At 40.8% G+C, this 18,305-nt stretch overlaps 1 protein-coding gene across 2 annotated transcripts in view; it reads left to right on the top strand.

Annotated features, from left to right (window-relative positions):
- GLDC (glycine decarboxylase) overlaps nt 1-18,305 on the top strand; it is a 98,665-nt gene that overhangs the window by 41,398 nt on the left and 38,962 nt on the right. For both annotated transcript variants that reach the window (XM_067744335.1, XM_067744334.1), the window contains exons 9-15: nt 349-454; nt 1,834-1,973; nt 2,578-2,658; nt 4,987-5,084; nt 5,595-5,679; nt 5,853-5,894; nt 6,875-7,017. In XM_067744335.1, the coding sequence (XP_067600436.1) occupies nt 349-454; nt 1,834-1,973; nt 2,578-2,658; nt 4,987-5,084; nt 5,595-5,679; nt 5,853-5,894; nt 6,875-7,017 (695 nt within the window). The remainder of the gene's footprint in view (nt 1-348; nt 455-1,833; nt 1,974-2,577; nt 2,659-4,986; nt 5,085-5,594; nt 5,680-5,852; nt 5,895-6,874; nt 7,018-18,305) is intronic.

The following is an 18,305-nucleotide window of genomic DNA, read 5'->3' as shown; positions in this document are numbered from 1 at the left end:
CACTATCTTCCAACATTAAGTATTGCATCTCCATGTCTGATGACAGCCTGATCTTCCCCTTTATGGTATGATTATGTTGCATGGATGGAGCGCCTTACTAATGGTCACATTCAAAGGTTTAGTATAGTGACGCTAGGGTGTCTTGGATGCTGTATTTACCCCTCAGATGGTTGGGCAGGTTATAAATGTTCTCCAGCTATCATAGAGAAGGCAGGGAGTCTGATCATTTTGCTTTGTACCTGCTTTTAGTTTTGGCATCTCAAGTCAGAACAACAGTCCCTCCCACTAATCATCTTCCTGATATCACATTGTTGAACATGATTCTTTAAAAGCTCTTTGTCGTTTTAGGCTCTCTTGGCGAATATGGCTGCAATGTTTGCAATCTACCATGGGTCCCACGGGCTGGAACATATTGCTAGGAGGGTACATAATGCCACTTTGATTTTGTCTGAAGGTGAGTCAGTTTTCTGTTTTAAAACTTTTGGTTATAACAAGACCGATACATGTGAGTAAATAAAATTGAAAACTCACTGCATGTCTAATACTACATGCAAAATTAAAAGTCAAATAAAAACCTAGGGATAATATTTTCAACATCTATGACAGACTGAGTGTTAATATATTTAATATAGTGAGCTCTTCCTCAGTCCCCCCACCCCATACACAAGAAGAATGAACACCCTGAGAGAAGACTGGACAAAGGACATTAAATGTAATTTTAAAAGAAAGTATACAAATGAACATATATAATTTCAACCTCACTATTAATCAAAGAAATGTAAATTGAAAGAAAAAAATAGTGTTTCTCTCATTACATTGGCAGAGATTAAAAAGAATCCTGATACTGGTATGACTTTTATGAAGGCACTTAAACAATCTGTGTCAAAAGCTTTTAAAATGCGCCTACAATTTGATACAGAAATTCTAGGAATATATCTAAAGGAAATAATCAGATAATGATGTAAAGGGTGTGCATTGAAACATTATTTACAATAGCACAATCTTGGAAACAGCCTAAACGTCCAATAATAAGTAATTAGTTAAATTATGGTACATAATTTAAGTTTGAATATTATATAGCCATTAAAAATAATGATAGGGGTTTTGATCTGTAGAAAAGCAAAATCTTCATGCTACATTAAATTTTTTAAAAAAGGGTAAAGAAGTATATGTACGTGATATATTACACACACACACACACACACACACACACACACACACACACACACACACACACACACACACACACACACACACACACACACACCCTTCTAGAGGAATCTATAGCAAGGAGTAACCACTAGTTATTTCTGGATGGTGATTATGGTGATTTTTTTCTCCATTTTTATATGTACTTCACAACTTTCTGTAGCATAATAATAAACAATTTACCTTTTTTTTAAAAAAAATTTATTTATCTTTGGCTGTGTTGGGTCTTTGTTGCTGCACGCGGGCTTTCTCTAGTTGCGGCGAGCAGGGGCTACTCTTTGCTGTGATGCACAGGCTTCTCATCGCGGTTGCTTTTCTTGTTGTGGAGCACGGGCTCTAGGTGCATGGGCTTCAGCAGTTGTGGCTCGCAGACTCTAGAGTGCAGGCTCAGTAGTTGTGGTGCAGGGGCTTAGTTGCCCCGTGGCATGTGGGATCATCCCGGACCAGGGCTTGAACCTGTATCTCCTGCATTGGCAGGTGGATTCTTAACCACTGTACCACCAGGGAAGTCCTACTTTTTTTAAAAAAAGCACCGACCAAAACACTGGGTACGCTTCTGTGAAGCGTCAGTGGCAGAGGGTCTGGTTTCTACATAGAGACCGGTGGCTATCCTATCTTGTCTAGGTCTCAAGAGAGCAGGACACCAACTCCAGCATGACTTGTTCTTTGACACTTTGAAGATTCAGTGTGGCTGCTCAGTGAAGGAGGTCTTGGGCAGGGCTGCTCAGCGGCAAATAAATATTCGGCTGTTTGAGGATCACACAGTAAGTCATACTTTCAGTTTTGTTTGTTTGTTTGTTTGTTGTACAAATTCTATAAATTTTTATGACTTTTCTCATTAAAATTTCTCTTTATTTAAAAAAAATCAGTATTGGACCTTTGGGCACAACTTCTTTGTAAACAATTTTCATTTTCAGTTTGGAACATTGTGGCCTTTTAAATGATAATCCAGTGTCAGCTTTCCTTAAGATGTTGTGTTTTCATATATTGGACTCTTAGGCACATATTTTGCTCATAATACTCCTTCGTTCACAATATGACTGTTCAAGGTAAAGGCTACGATAAGTGATATGATAAGGTAAGTTAAGGGAAGAAAAAAGTGAGCATATCTAGTACCAAAAGGAGTGCCCTGCAGCCATTGGACTCTTTTAGAGTCCAGAAGTGGCTGTAAAACGCTCAATCTTTTGACGTTTGGGACTGGTCTAGCCTACTTTGCCCAAGGGCCAACTTGGACATAACGATAGCCTGTTATTTTAGAACAACTGAGAGTTTTGTCCAGCACTTTCTCCCCTTTGACCTCTCTTGGAGTTTCTGCACTGATCTTGGCATTTTGAGCTGATGTTTCCCCTTTCATTTTCGTTTCTATAGCTTGGTATTTCTCTTGATGAAACAGTCAATGAAAAAGATCTGGATGACTTGCTGTGGATCTTCGGCTGTGAGTCATCTGCAGTAAGTAAATCAAAATTCACATTCCTCATAATGACTATTTGAGGAGGTGTCACAGATGGCTTTGCCTCTTATGGGCCTGAGTGTGAGTGTGAGGGGGCGCAGGAATGACATTAGGTGGCCTACGTTAAAATTATGCCACTGATTGTCCCTTGCTACTGTGACTGCTGATAGAGGTCACTGCTGTGGGCCCTAGCCAGGACTGAGCTGCAAGGCTAGTTGGAAGGATTGTTAATGGTGTTTAACTGAAACTATTCCTAATACAAAGATTCATGGCATAGGCATTTTGGTTATGTTGATTCTGGCAAAACTGACCTAATATATGCCAGGTCTTATGCTGTGCCCTGAGGCTAGTGGTAAATCAGACATACTTCCCGCCCTTTTGGAGCTTATAGTCTAATGAGGATCCAAACAGGCACAAGACTGCAATCCAGATGATGTCCTATGATGGGCACTGTCCAAAGATGCTCTCTGAGCACAGAGTGGAGGGGGCTTCTCACCAACACTTGGAAGAAACTGTCCTAAGCTGAGACCTGAGAGATGAGTAGGAGCTATCCAGACACAGTTGAGAAGAAGGAGGATGGGGCCAGAGGTGTTCCAGACACTGGGAAAAGCAGCCACAAAGGCTAGGAGGAGAGAGGTTATATGAGAACTAGAAACAGTTCAGTGAGACTGAGTTGGTTTCTAAAATGATGAAATAGCAGGGACATGTGAGCAGGAGAGTCTGTGGGATGGAAGAGAGACGTCAGCTACCTAGACCTGTGGCAAGGTGTTCATCAGAGCACTCTACAAGGCCTGGAGCATAGGAGCCACTTAATAAATATCTGTTAAATGAATCAATGAAAGGAGACAGAAATAGGCTCCAGAGTGTTGATCAGGGCTGTCCTGGTTGTCTGGGTCCTCTTTGAGAGATGACTTCAGTATCAGATAACAAATGTAAATCGTCAAAAAAGTATTATACTGTTCTCTTTTAATCTTTAATTAATAAACAAGACTGAACAATATCTTCCCTCTAGAACTCTGCAGTAAATTTAATCACAGATATTTGTTCCATGCATTTGAAGAATATTTACAGAGCAACCACTGAGGGCTCTCATACTACCGGCCTGGAGCAGAATGAGGAGCAAGCCATGTATTTCATTATATATTCTGGATATTAAATGCTTATCAGATATATGATTTACAAATATTTCCCCCAATTCTGTGGGTTATCTGTTAATTCTCTTGATAGTGTCCCTTTTTTTTAATTAAAAAATTTTTTTTGATAGTGTTCCTTAATGCACAAAAGTGCACTGTATTTTTTCTTGTGTTGCTCATGCTTTTGGTGTCATATTTAAGACACCATTGCCAAATCCAAGGTCATGCAGATTTGCCCCTATACTTTCTTCTAAGAGTTTTAGCTTGTAAATTTAGGTCCTTAATCCATTTTTTTTAAAAAAAATAAATTTATTTATTTATTTGCTTTTGACTGCGTTGGGTCTTCATTGCTGCACGCGGGCTTTCTCAAGTTGCAGCGAGCAGGGGCTACTCTTCGTTGCGGTGCGCGGGCTTCTCATTGTGATGGCTTCTCTTGTTGTGGAGCAGAGGCTCTAGGCGCGAGGGCTTCCATAGTTGTGGCACATGGGCTCAGTAGTTGTGGCACACGGGCTTAGTTGCTCCATGGCATGTGGGATCTTCCCGGACCAGGGCTCGAACCCATGTCCCCTGCATTGGCAGGCGGATTCTTAACCACTGCACCACCAAGGAAGCCCCCTTAATCCATTTTGAATTAGTTTCTGTATATTCTATAAGATAAGGATCCAACTTCATTCTTTTGCATGTGTATATCAAGTTTTCTCAGCACCATTGTTGAAGAGACTGTCCTTTCTCCCACTGAATGGTCTTGGCACTTGTATTTTATTAGAATTGTTCTCCAAGATAAAAGAGCAATGTCAAGTGAGAATCTTTACTTGAGTGTTATCATGGTCGTCACTTTTTAGATAGCCCTTTAAAATAGTTTACTGGAACTTGCTTCATTATTCAAGGAACATGCAGGGGATTTCAACTCTTTTTTCTTTGGCAGTAAAAATTGTTCACTTTTCTTTGCTCACTGTGGCTAAGTTCCACAGAACTTAAAAACAGTGTTTTGGAGAATTGCCACAATGCGTGAGCCCTGACATCTGTCACTGCACTGTGCCAGATATCCCTGGGGTGGATGGTCAGGGAGGTGGGAGGTTGGATGGTAGGGAATTTCTGGTGCTCTGTCAGAATACACGCTGAATGGAAAGCCTTCTTCACATGTGGTTCCAGGCATGCTTCCTGCCCTTCAGTTTCTGTGGTCTCTCCATGCAGGAGCTGGTTGCTGAAAGCATGGGTGAGGAACAGAGAGGTATTCTAGGGACTGCCTTCAAGAGAACTAGTCCATTCCTCACACATCAGGTGTTCAACAGGTTTGTGTAGTTTGTGTGACTTCTGCATTGTGTGCTGTGGCTTGGGAGCACGGTAGAGAGTGGCTTCTACTATGGCATTCTGACTATGACATGGCCTGGTTTATTGTGGCTCAGCCTGACCCACTACTAAATCCCAATTCTAACCCGGGCGAAGCACACCTTATTTCCTGGTGGCTGTGCTCCCTTGACACTATAACCCCTAATTCTACTCTCAAGAAGATGAGAGTTTCGATGCATAGTCGCCAGGCTGAAGATCATACCCAGGAAGTCAACATCCTCTTCTTTCCAACTCTTCCTCTCAGGCCCACAGGTGGCTTCTTGTCCTAGGGCATCCTCTGAGCTTCATGGGGGGTACACGCCCTTCCCTCTGATGCTTTGTTGGCATGTTGTCCATGGCCTAATTTGATCTGTATGTTGAAGGTAGATCTCAGTGTGTCTTACCTCTTAGAAGGATGTGTATGGGCTCTTACCTAACTATATTGGCCTAAACCATGTGTTTTATGTTCACAGCTATCACTCAGAAACAAATATTGTCCGATATATGAAGAGATTGGAAAACAAAGACATTTCCCTTGTTCATAGCATGATTCCGCTGGTAATTATGGCCTTTATTTCCACTTCCCACCCCACCCTGAACCCACCTCTTTGGGTCACATCTAATAGGCTGCAAGAGGGATGAATGGGTGACCATTCGGGGAGATGGGAGGGCCGATCAGACAGACCATAGAATGTCACTAACGTAATACGCTTTGGCTGTGCTTCTTCAAGGGGTCCTGTACCATGAAGCTCAACAGTTCATCTGAACTCACAGTAAGTAGGTCACTTCTGTTAAAAGGGAACTTAGCAGAGGCAGTGTCTTGGCTTATACATAAGCAGATAACTAGAGAAAGCTGCTCCTGGGACCGTGGTTTAACAACTGCTTTAGTAATCCTTTACCTTGCTCTTCAACAGCCTTGGCAGAAACCCTAACTTTATCACAACCTGATCATTTAAATTTATGGGTGACATTATTTTTAAATATTAAAATCATTAAACATATAGTGTTTATGTCTTCCTATCTTCCCCAACTCCCCCCCCCCCACCCTTTTAAACCTGCCACGTTGAAAGCTTTTATCAGTTTGTAGTTGTTAAGCTCAGATAGAATTAAGAACCGTAAGCCTTCTTTCTAGAAATCCTTCCCCAGTGCCAGAAAGGTAGAGATTTGAGGTTTTAATTTGTTTCTTGTATCAACAGAAGATTTGTGTCCCCTGCTATGGTGTTTGGTAAGTATCTCTACTAGGCTAGGATGTTTCTTTTTTTTCCATAGGATTAGTCTGATATGACAAATCACATCAGGCAAAGAAAATCATTTTATATCCTAATAGGAGGATTTTCCCCGTTTGCTTTTATGTTGGTGTTTTGTTCTGCTTCATGAAGAAAGAATGATATACGTGCTATGTAAGAGTTTGAAGAAACCATACCTGAAACAACTCATTGGGTTTCATGGATATAAATCTATTCAGGGGCCTTTTTGTTCCTGAAAAAATAGGAAATGGTTATACTTTTGTATAAGTTCCCTTTCTGGGCCTCTGTGACCCACTTGTAAGATGAAGACAGTAATAGTACTTACCCCATAAGATTGTGGTAAGAGTTAAATGAATGAATGTAAAGTGCTTAGAACAGTGCCTGGCACATAGTAAGCACTCTTTGTGTTAGCTGTTGCTATCATCATCATCATTATCAAAGTTAGTCTTGTTTTTACTATTACAATATGTACATATGTGTATGTTTCCTCCCTTCTTGCTCTTCAGCCTATCACATGGAAAGAATTTGCAAACATACACCCCTTTGTGCCTCTGGACCAAGCTCAAGGGTACCAGCAGCTTTTTCGAGAACTCGAGAAGGATTTGTGTGAACTCACGGGCTATGACCGAATCTCTTTCCAGCCTAACAGGTAAGCGGATTTCTTCTTCTGTCTTTTCAGTCATCTCTTGTAGTATAATACCCACTGGGATGGATGACTAGGAGGTCCAAAGTGGCCTCATTCACATAACTGGGAAGGTAGTGATGGCTGTTGTCTGGGAGCTCAGTTAAGGGTGTTGACCTGGGCCTTGGTTCTTCCCCATGTGGACCTCTCCAGTGGTTGCTTGAGCTCCCTCACAGAATTGGGTCTGGGTTCAAAGTGGAGTGTTCCAAGATGGAAGGACGTGGACGCTGTAAACTTCTTAAGGCTCAGCCTCTGGAGTTACACAACATCACTTCCAGAGCATTCTATCTGTCACAGCAAATTTCAGGGCCAGCCCAGATTGAACGTGGGAAGGGGACAACACGTGGGTGTGAATGTCGAGAGTCCTGGTTCATTGCAGACCATCTTTGGAAGCTAGTTACTACATCCATCTTATAGTGTAAGAATCAGAATCGAGCACACATGTTAACTCCTTATAAGCAGTAATGCCTCAATCTAGTAAGGCCAGGAGAGTCCGGATCCTAGTTTGTTCTGTCACTAACTTTGAAAGTTCCCTTCCTCTTTTCTGTCCTCGGTCTCTGTCTGTAAAGTAAAAACATTTGAGCAACAGTGATTTTCAAAAGCAAAGGGCTCTTGCGGCATCTCCTGGGTACTAGTTAAAAAAATATAAATTCCTGGGCCCCACTTTAGAAGTACTGATCTCCAGGGGTTGGGACTAAAAGTCTTTGTTTTTAAGAAGCAACCAAGTGATTCTGATGTAGTGTAGTCAACCTGGATCCACTGGATTTGTGATTGTTCTGTCTTCATGGGAATAGATAGACAGACAGACAGACATGTCATCAACACGTGAATTAACATCTGGGGATACCTTCAGAGGAGGAGTCTGGTATCTGCCCCGAGGTTCTCTACCTCCCACTGCTCAGTGTGGTTCTCCACCAGCAGTCTCAGCATTGGCAGCACTTAGAAGCTTGATAGAAATGCCAGATTTCTATTTCAAGATACAAAAATCAAAGGATTTTAAAAACTGAGACATTTATTGTCTCATTTTCTGAGACAGAAAGTAATCAGATCTTAATCAGTTACTATCAAGCCCTCCCTCCTGTTTGGAAACATAGGTAACACAGCAGAGCCATACACTTTGTGAAAACAATATACCCCATACAATACAAACCCTTTAGGAAGAGGGCATGTGACAGATGAAAGGACACAGAGCTTTTTTAATATTAGTCTCTCAAACTCTCATTTCATAAATAGGGAGGAATTGACATTTATGAAAGTCAGGCTGTAGTATACCTTCATTAAAATGTCATCATGCAGCTTTGCTTTTTTTTTTTTTTTAATTAAGGGAGGAACCTGAGTAAATTAACCTGAGGCAATACCTTAATTAAGTGTTGACAATGAAGAAACTGCCCTCTAGTGATGGAATATGGTCACATCTTCTGTATTGTACTGGAGAGCAATTTTTCAAGACCATTTTAAAGTCATTAGCTCTTTTTTTTTTTTTTTTAAAGTCATTAGCTCTTGCAGTAAATTGAGGTCCCAGGCAGGGTCTCCAGAAGACTGACTGAAGGATGAGGAAGCTCTCCTTCCCGTAAAGCAGTGGTTCCCAGGCCTGGAAATTCGACTCACATGGTGAGTCTATAAGAAATCCTGATGTCCAGATCACAATCCCAGATAGAATAATAATCTCTATGGGGAAAGACTAGGGTGAGGGAAGGATGCAGGCATGGGTATATCTTTAAAGCTCCCCAGGTAATTCCAGCTTGTAGCCAAGGTTGAAAACCATCATCTTAGAAGTTTCTCTGTTCTCCTCAGTTTACCTAATGCTCTTTCTCTGTCTTACTCTCCTCATTTGTATGATTGTCAGCAAGACTCCATTCTCTATCCCAGTCGTGGAGGAGGGAAAGAAATCTTTGTCATTTTGTAGCTCCTGGCAGTGATGCCTTCCACAGCTGCAGAGATTCCCAGATATACCACCCATTTCCAAGAGCTGACTTGAGTGTTACAGAGGCTGTGTTGAGGCTTAGTAGAGGGATATTTCTGGTCCTGAGCAGAGGCTGCTATGACAGATAGGGAAATACCTTACTCTTTGTTGGGAAAATACAGGGGCTATGCTTCCAGTGAGTAAGGAAATTTGATGTCTAATTTGGGAAAAGAGGAAGGGATGCACCACATATTCTATGTGAGTGACTTTAGTTTTAGCTCTTCATAACCTCCATCTTGGTTTATTTGTGGTAATCTTTTTCTCCATAGGTGGATTATAAATCCCAGGTCTTATAATTCTATATTCCAGGTCTCAGAGTCAGTCTACTACAGGGCTAACTACTTCCTGGTTAATTAGTCATGATTTACTGCTGGCTAGTGTCCACTGAAATCTCAGGGACCAATGTAGGCTTTATAGTTATTGGAAGAAGAAACACAAGTTTTCTTGACTACTCTGCACAGAAAAAGAATTTAGTGTACCATGTCAGCCACTGAAGTTATACTCATAAAATAGAGGGTGTAGGGCTTCCCTGGTGGCACAGTGGTTGAGAGTCCGCCTGCCGATGCAGGGGACACGGGTTCATGCCCCGGTCCGGGAGGATCCCACATGCCGCAGAGCGGCTGCGCCCGTGAGCCATGGCCGCTGAGCCTGCGTGTCTGGAGCCTATTGCTCCGCAACGGGAGAGGCCACAACAGTGAGAGGCCTGCGTACCGCAAAAAAAAAAAAAAAAAAAAAAATAGAGGGTGTAGTAACCTCTTTTATCAAGGGACCATTTCCTGGTGTTTTTATTTATACCTGATGAGTTGGCATTGGTCAGTGTGTCTATAGAGTTCTAGAGTCCAGTCACCAAAACTTTGGAATCTAAATATATTTCCCTTCCTTTTTTGTTACTGCATGGTATTTTAAAAGATAACTATGGCATAATTTTTAGGAAGTAGCATTAGTAATATTTTATAACTTAATTTTTTATTGTGGTAAAATATACATAATATAAAATTTACTATTTTAACCATTTTTAACTGTCCAGTTCAATGGCATTCATTACATTCACATCATTGTACAACCATCAAATCTGTCTAGCTCCAGAACTTTTTTATCTTCCCAAATCGAAGCTCTGTACCCATTAAACAATATTTCCTCATTTACCCCCCTTACCCCAGCCCCTGGCAACTGTGATTCTACTTTCTGTCACTATTAACTTGACCACTCTACGTACAGCACATAAATGGAATCATACAATATTTGTCCTTTTGTGTCTGGCTTATTTCACTTAGCATAATGTTTTCAGGGTTCATCCATGTTGTGACATGGCAGCATTTCCCTCCTTTCAAAATATTCCATTGTATGTATGTACCACATTTTGTTTATCTGTTCTTCCATCAGTGGACATTTGGGTTGTTTCAACCTTTTGGTTGTAAGGAATAATGCTGCTATGAGTGTTGGTGTACAAATACCTGTTTGAGTCCCTGCCTTCAGTTCTTTTTGTTGTATAGCCAGACATGAAATTGTTGGATATATGGTAATTCTGTTTAATTTTTTTTTTTTAATTAATTAATTTATTTTTGGCTGTGTTGGGTCTTCGTTGCTGCTTGCGGGCTTTCTCTAGTTGTGGCGAGCCGGGGCCACTCCTCGCTGTGGTGTGCGGGCCTCTCATTGCAGTGGCCTCTCTTGCTGCAGAGCACGAGCTCCAGGCATGTGGGCTTCAGTAGTTGTGGCGCACAGGCTTAGTTGCTCCGCGGCATGTGGGATCCTCCCGGACCAGGGCTTGAACCCACGTCCCCTGCATTGTCAGGCGGACTCTCAACCACTGTGCCACCAGGGAAGCCCTCTGTTTAATTTTTTAAGGAACTGCCATACTGTTTGACAGATCTATGCAGAGGCATAGATGGAAAGAGAATCAAAGGATGGACACCCAAATAGTTATCTCAAGGTGGTAGAATTTCAAGTGACTTTTACTTTTTTGTCCATATGCTATTTTAGTTTATAAAAACATTTTTTAACCACGATATATGTTATTTTAATACAATCCAAAAATAAGTTACTTTTATTGTGGGGAACATGCATATTATGAAACAATGAAATTCTTGATAAGATACTTAGATTCATTTCCACCCTGACTCTCCTGATCTCGGGGTTTGGCCATCAGCTGATAGCATAGTGAAGTTGGCTTTGAACTTGCCTTGGAGTTGAGGCAAACTACTGGTCTTCCTTTGTAGCAAAGCTGTACTCAAAGTGAGGAAGGTTTGCAACAAAGGGCAAAAGAGCCAAACTCTGTAGAATAGAGTAATATTTAACATCAAGTGGACTCGAAATACAACTCTCTGGTTCTAAAATGCCTAAGTAGGAAAACTGCAATTTTCGGGCATAAACCTGAGTGTTTCTGCCTGTTTTCCTGATGGCTCCGCCTCGTCTGTGCTGCTGGGCCCTCACATAATGTCTTCCAGTCCAGAGCAGTTCTATGTTATGCCCACAGAAGGTTTTTATTCTTTCTCTCTTTCTCTAATAGTTCCTGCCTAGATAGAGACTGCCACAGGGGCTTTGTCTTCAGTACACTTTTTTCTGAGGGGAAATCAGCAGCTCAGAGGAGAGGTTAGCTAGCACCCAGGATGTATGAGGCCTCCAGAGCTCTGTCATGTGGCTTCCTCCCTAGTTGTGATGTAGGTTTCTCTCCTATACAGCAAGAAAGGGAACACTACCTTATTGATTTGAGATTTAATTGAGGGATGGCTGATAAATATGGATGATAAAGGATTTTGTAACCAAAAACTGTGGCGTGAAATCTTTGGTTCATATAGCCAAGCCTTCACTTGGTCTATTTCCTGGAACAGTTAGATCCCAAAGTTGTTTAAAGGACTTGAAACAAAAATGTCAAGAAACTTGTCCCCATTTCTCTTATTTGCTCAATCTATAAACCCGGAGAGCATTTCCAGCTCAGTGGAGAGCATAGCCAGATAATATTTAATTACCTTTCCATTTCCTACTGTGCCCAGCGTAGCTTGCTTCGGCTTGCTCCCCGTATCACCGTGACACTCTTAAAATCATTCAGCAGCACACAAATACACTCTAGGAATTGCTAGGTTAAAATTATGATGTAATGTTTAAAGCAGACAGAAACAGCCATTAACACCTTCCACGGTTATCTAAAATGAAAGACAAGCTGGAATTATTATTAGCTCACTTGGCTTATAAAAGTGAGGAAGTTGTTTTTGTCTTTAAAAACTGCAAACTGTGATCTTGAGTGCAGATAGAGCTAGCGGTTGCTTTCCCAGAATCTCCTCCTGGTAAGGTTCTTAAATGAGGTGTGAACAGGGCGCAATCAATGACTCTTAAACTTTATTGTGCATGAGAATCACCTGTAGGGCTTGTGAAATTGCTAAGCCCCACTGCCAGAGTTTTTGATTTAATGAGACTAGATTGAGGCCTGAGAATTTGTATTTCTAATATAATCCTGGGGGATGAGGTTGTGCTGGTTTGGCTACCACACTATGAAAACCACGGGCTGCAGGGGTTCTCAGTCCTGGCTGCATATTAGAATTCCTGGGGAGCCTTTGAGGTATGCCATGCCCTCCCCACTGGGCAAACTAGCTACGTCGGAATCTCCTCCAGCGGCAGTACCCAGGTATCACAGAGTTTTTAAAAAAGCTCCTCAGGTGATTCTAATGTGCATCACTGGGTTGCAAAGTGTGTTGACCTGGAGGAACACCAAAGAGGGAGGTTTAGTTAGATGACTAATATCTTCCAGTGGAGTGAACTTTAAAACTGGCCTTTGCAGGCCAAGTCATGACTGTCATGTGCAGATCACATTGTTTACAACAAAGAGAGTCAAACCCCTGATATTGGCCATGTCCCTCCCCTTCTTTCCTGAGCTCGTGGTCAGTGTCACTGAGTAGACTTAACTCATTGATAACTTCTGATTCGCTTTCCTACTGGGCCTAGTGCAGCTTCAGAGCCCTCCCCTACAGAGAGCTCTGAGAAACCAGATATTAGAGACCCTCTCTGATGAGTGACTGATTTCCCAAGGAGACCCTCAGAGTGCCAGGAAGAGAAAGAAGGCTGAAGGATGAAAAGAGCCACTTTTGGGGAAATATAAAGCAATGAGAAGGATCTCCCCTTCCCCAACTTTCTTGACTCTCAAGAGTATATTTGGATTTTTGCAGTTTGTAAGGCTTTGGAGAAGTGGTTCTCACGTTGGGCTGTACCCACAGAATTTCTGATTCAGTACTCCTGGGGTGCAAGCCAAGCATTCATATTTCTAACAAGTCCCGGGGTGATGCTGATATTTGGGGGTTTTGAGTTTGAAAACCATTGCTTTAAGGTGCTCTTGAGCTATCAGAAAGGTTAGAGTGGCTGGATCCATCTAGATGTTTTTTGCCCAGAATTCAAAGGTTAAGCATAGAATTTAGCTTATGTCAAGTTAGATACAGGTTGGTAAGAACATGTTGAGGGGGTGTTATTTTAAGCTACTAGAAGCAGAGATCTAGGTAGTGTTTGGAATATTTGAGTTATGCAACGAAGAGTTTGATTGAATTTGAATTGCTTCCAAGATGTGGAAGCATATCGTGTTTATCCTGTCTGTAAGATAGGAGTCAGCACTAATTCTACCTTGTTTTCTTGAGAGTGGTCCTCTGAGGTTGCCATGCACTGATTCAGGTCATTTTTGACACACTGGCTGCTTTGTTGATCATTTTACTATGATTAGTTTTACCATAATGTCAGTTTCTTAGCTAACATTTCACTTGGATCATTTTTGTTCCTAACCACTCGTTGGTGGTATTTTTAAAGTAAAGAAGGGTTTGGATGAGGACAGTTTGGCATTAGAATGTCCAACATCAAAACATTATATATCACAAGAAATTATTAATAGTGCTTCTTTCTGGGGAGTAAGACTAGGAAGAATTTGGGGGGAGTTGCTTTCTTTCTTTTTTTTTTTTTTTTACTGTAAGTTTCATCCCTTCTGCATTGATGGAATTAAAAAAAAATCAGACAAACATATTACTTTTATAATACAAAATTTAAATTCATCTGTAAATTAGGTGGCATATCCCAATGAGATGAGAGTAAGATCCAGAGGGGCTCAGGATAAAATTGTTTGAAAAGGGATAGCAAATCAAGGAAGGCTTTGATATTAGGGGCAAGAGAAACTCCAGGATGGCCCCATCTCTTTGTTAGACCTGCCTAGGAATGAGTGACTTTAAAATGTTGTGTTGTAGGAGAAATTTAGTAATCCCCTCCTGCCCCATGACACCATCATTAAGTAAAGGTTCTTAGGTGCAACAACAGAAGATGGGTTGGCCTAATTTAGGCAGAAAAGCAATTTACAGGGTGAAGATATTGGGTGCTTCCAAGAATTGATGGAAAAGCTGGAGAATGGGGCTTCAAAAGTGAGCAAGACCCAAGGGAAGTTGGCAGCAGAGAACAAATCAAGGTCACTCCAGGGGAAGCCTCACCACCACCACTGTGGCTGCCCTTTTCCTAGGGTCACTCCCTCCAGATTCATGAAGTCCCAGGCTGGAGTATCCAACAGGTTGAGACTGGGTTACATGTCTAGCACCGAGGTGTTCATGGGTAGTGATTGGGAATATCTGGTCCCTTTCTGCTTCCATACGGGGTTTTAGGACCCTGCCTTTCCCTAGACTCAGACAAAAGGGGAAATTCCCCTTTTAAGGGGACTGAAAGGCTGAGCATTTCTACATATACACCCACGAAAAGAGCAACAATGAGAACCTGCAAATCTCCAACATCCTAATGTAACTCTTCCTTTCAATTTCTAAGCATATTCACATGATCATCACAGCACCATTTTCTAATTGAATTGCCTTTGTTTACTGTTTGTTATGTAGTTTGTTTGTTACTGTTTTTACTGTTTATATGTAGTTTGCAGATATTTTCTCCCAATCTGTAGCGTGTCTTTTCATCTTCTTAACAGGGTTTTTTGCAGAGCAAAAGTTTTTAACTATGATGAAGTTCAATTTATCCATTTTTCCTTTTATGAATTGTGCTTTTGATTTCAAGTCAGAGAACTCTTTGACTAGCTCTAAATTTCAAAGGTTTTCTTCTGTTTAATCCTAAAAGTTTTATCGTTTTATATTTTACATTTAAGTCCATGATTTATTTTGAGATAGTTTTTGTATAAGATATGAGACTTAGGTTGACCTTTGGAAGTCTAATTGTTCCAGTATTATTTGTTGAAAAGGCTGTCTTTCCTCTATTGAATTACTTTTGCAATTTTGTCAAAAATCAGTTGGGTTTATATATGTGAATTTATTTCTGTTTCTATATTCTATTCCATTGATCTACAAGTATATCCTTCCACTAATAATACACTATTTATTACAGTAACTATGTAATAGGTCTTGGCATCAGACTGATTCTTCTTACTTTTTTCTTTTTCAAAATGAAGCTATTTCAGTTACTTTGCCTTTATGTATAAATTTTAGAATAATCTTATGTCTACAAAAATCTTGGTTTTATTTGATAATGATGCATATTTTAGCTCCTAAACATTATAGTTTTGGGACTTCCCTGGTGGTGCAGTGGTCAAGACTCCACGTTCCCAATGCAGGGGGCCCGGGTTCAAACCCTGGTCAGGGAACTAGATCCCACATGCATGCCGCAACCAAGAGTTCACATGCCGCAACTAAGGAGCTGGTGGGGGTGCAACTAAGGAGCCCGTGGGGGTGCAACTAAGGAGCCCGTGAGCCACAACTAAGGAGCCTGCCTGCTGCAACTGAGACCCAGTGCAACCAAAATAAATAATTTTTTTTTTAAGTTATAGTTTTTACAACAGGCTAGTTGTTAGATATTATAGGTGGTTGAAGGGAAACAATTCACTTCGTATTTAAATTTACAGTTTATCACTCAAAAAAACCTTTTCATGAAAAATGTCTTTTTTTTTTTTTTTTTTTTTTGCGGTGCGCGGGCCTCTCACCGTTGTGGCCTCTCCCGCTGCGGAGCAGAGGCTCCGGACGCGCAGGCTCAGCGGCCATGGCTCACGGGCCTAGCCGCTCCGCGGCATGTGGGATCCTCCCGGACCGGGGCACGAACCCGTGTCCCCTGCATCGGCAGGTGGACTCTCAACCACTGCACCACCAGGGAAGCCCGAAAAATGTCTTTTTAAATGTAATAATTTAAAAAATATATTATAGGAAACTTCTTAAGAAGTTCAGATATTATTAGAAATAAAATAGGCCCACTGACTTGTAGACAGCTTAAAAGAAAACTCCTCCTAAACTGCACACTAAATGTGGCCATTAGTGTGTGAACTACAATGGTGTGTTAACAACTACTGAATGATTTTCAGAAGAATATCTAGAGAAAATTAAAACAAGAATAGATTTGGTAAATCTCGATACTTGATAGTTCAAAAAAATTGTATAAATCTTAAATTATCAGCACCCAAAATTTTAAATGCCGGCAGATTCTTAACCACTGTGCCACTAGGGAAGTCCCTAGGGCACATTTTTAACACCTTTTGACTTGTATAAATAAAACATCCTACTGTTTTCTCAGTTCAATTTATAGTATAATTCAACAGGACTTTTGGTGACTGCTGGGGTTCACACTAAGTCATGAATTGTAGCGTATTCTGCAGTCACGCAAATGGGTTCTCTGTTACTTTTTTGTAAGTGTATATATTGTGCAGAAATCTTTCTCTTAAAAACAGCAGCTACAATAATTCATCTTCAAATATTCCCAAGCAGCCAGCTTCTGAGGCATTTCTTATGGTGTATATAAAGTCAGCCACTATATTCTTTAGGTGGAACAAAGAGGTTATTTCATGACTGGTTGAGGATGACTTCTGCAATCAGTGACAAAGGTACTCAGTAACTGACCAAAATGCCTTCTTTATAGGATGCAATTCACTTATAATCTTATGCTTAAATTTTATGCTTAAAAAGTGCTGTGCTTTCCACCTGTGACTATTGGCGTTGCATATCATTCTGCAAAATCATCTGGAGGAGCAGGCCATCCATGTTCCTGCTTCATCATAGGTAGACATATCTGCAGTTATATTTCTAAAATCTAGTGGAAGTTTCCAAGTGTCCCTTAGGATTTATTTTGTGTGATAGTCCAATAAAAATTTGTTCCAAAGATCTCAAAGTTTAACCTTTCCAGATAGAACTAAATTGTAATATTTCTTAATCTTAACCTTTGCTCAGTGCTCTTAGCAAAGGTAAAGATAAAATGATAAAAATCTTTGAGGTTTATTTTGTCCTTCTTGCTCTAATCTTAGCAAAAGAGCTGAACTATCACTCTAGCTCTCTCATGCCATCTTCAAATTCCACCCCCCCTTTAATTAATTTTTTTGCCAAATTTACATTGAATAGCTGCCCTGAAATCCCACACTTACGATGATACACTGACACTAATAGGGTCTAGGTTTAAATCATTACAAAACTGTTGAATCCCATCAACTCCAATTTATTTTCACCTCGCGGACCTTTGTACTTGCTATACAGTTGTTCTAGCTTCGTCTAGTCTACTGGATTTCTCGTGGATTCTTTGTAGAATGAGTCTGGGTTTTGGAAGAAGTTGCTAGTTCTCACTCATTCAGTGTTAAACAGTACAATATGTCACAGTTTTTTCACCAGCCTGAGTAAATGCCATGACTGGGGGCCTTGTTTTTCTCAGACAGTTTAAACTTATGCCTACCTGGCACTTCTAAATGGGTCTGAGGCTCCCCATTCACTGGCATCACTGTGGCTGGCTCTGCAGGTCCAGGCCACTAGCCACTTCATTTTAAATAGATGTCAGAAGACCACTATCCTAGCTGCCCCTCCGCAGGTAGTACTTTTCTGATGGGTTCTCAGTCTGGGTTATGCATATAAGCAGTTACTTTTCATAATACTTTTCCACCAACAGGTGGCACTAATAATTCCCCTTATTTCCATAGTACCCCAGGAATAAGACTTGTGTGGCATTTAGAACATATCTTTTGTACTTTTTTGAGTTGAAACATGGCTGATTTTTAAGAGTATCTAAGGCAGAAAACACCCAGCATTCCTGATCAAGTCTTTAGCATGTTGCCTTTCTCCTGGATTACTGGCTTCTAGCTCCAGTCTCTTCTTTCACTCCTAGTCTAAACACCTTGGTTGGTCTTCCAACAAAACAAGATGAGTAGAAGTCATGAGAAAAACACAGAGAGAAATACAAAATCCATATGCTGAAGTCCCTTTCCATCGGAGAAAGGATGACATTAATGTTGATTGTCTGGACTGGAGAAGAACTCAATTTTGAACAAATTGACTAAATATTTCTTGCAGAGTTACTCCATGCATAGTACTATTCTATA

Source organism: Pseudorca crassidens, chromosome 7 (assembly GCF_039906515.1).
Source record: "Pseudorca crassidens isolate mPseCra1 chromosome 7, mPseCra1.hap1, whole genome shotgun sequence".
NCBI classification, from domain to species: Eukaryota; Metazoa; Chordata; class Mammalia; order Artiodactyla; family Delphinidae; genus Pseudorca; species Pseudorca crassidens.
This window is presented reverse-complemented; position numbering and strand designations above follow the sequence as displayed.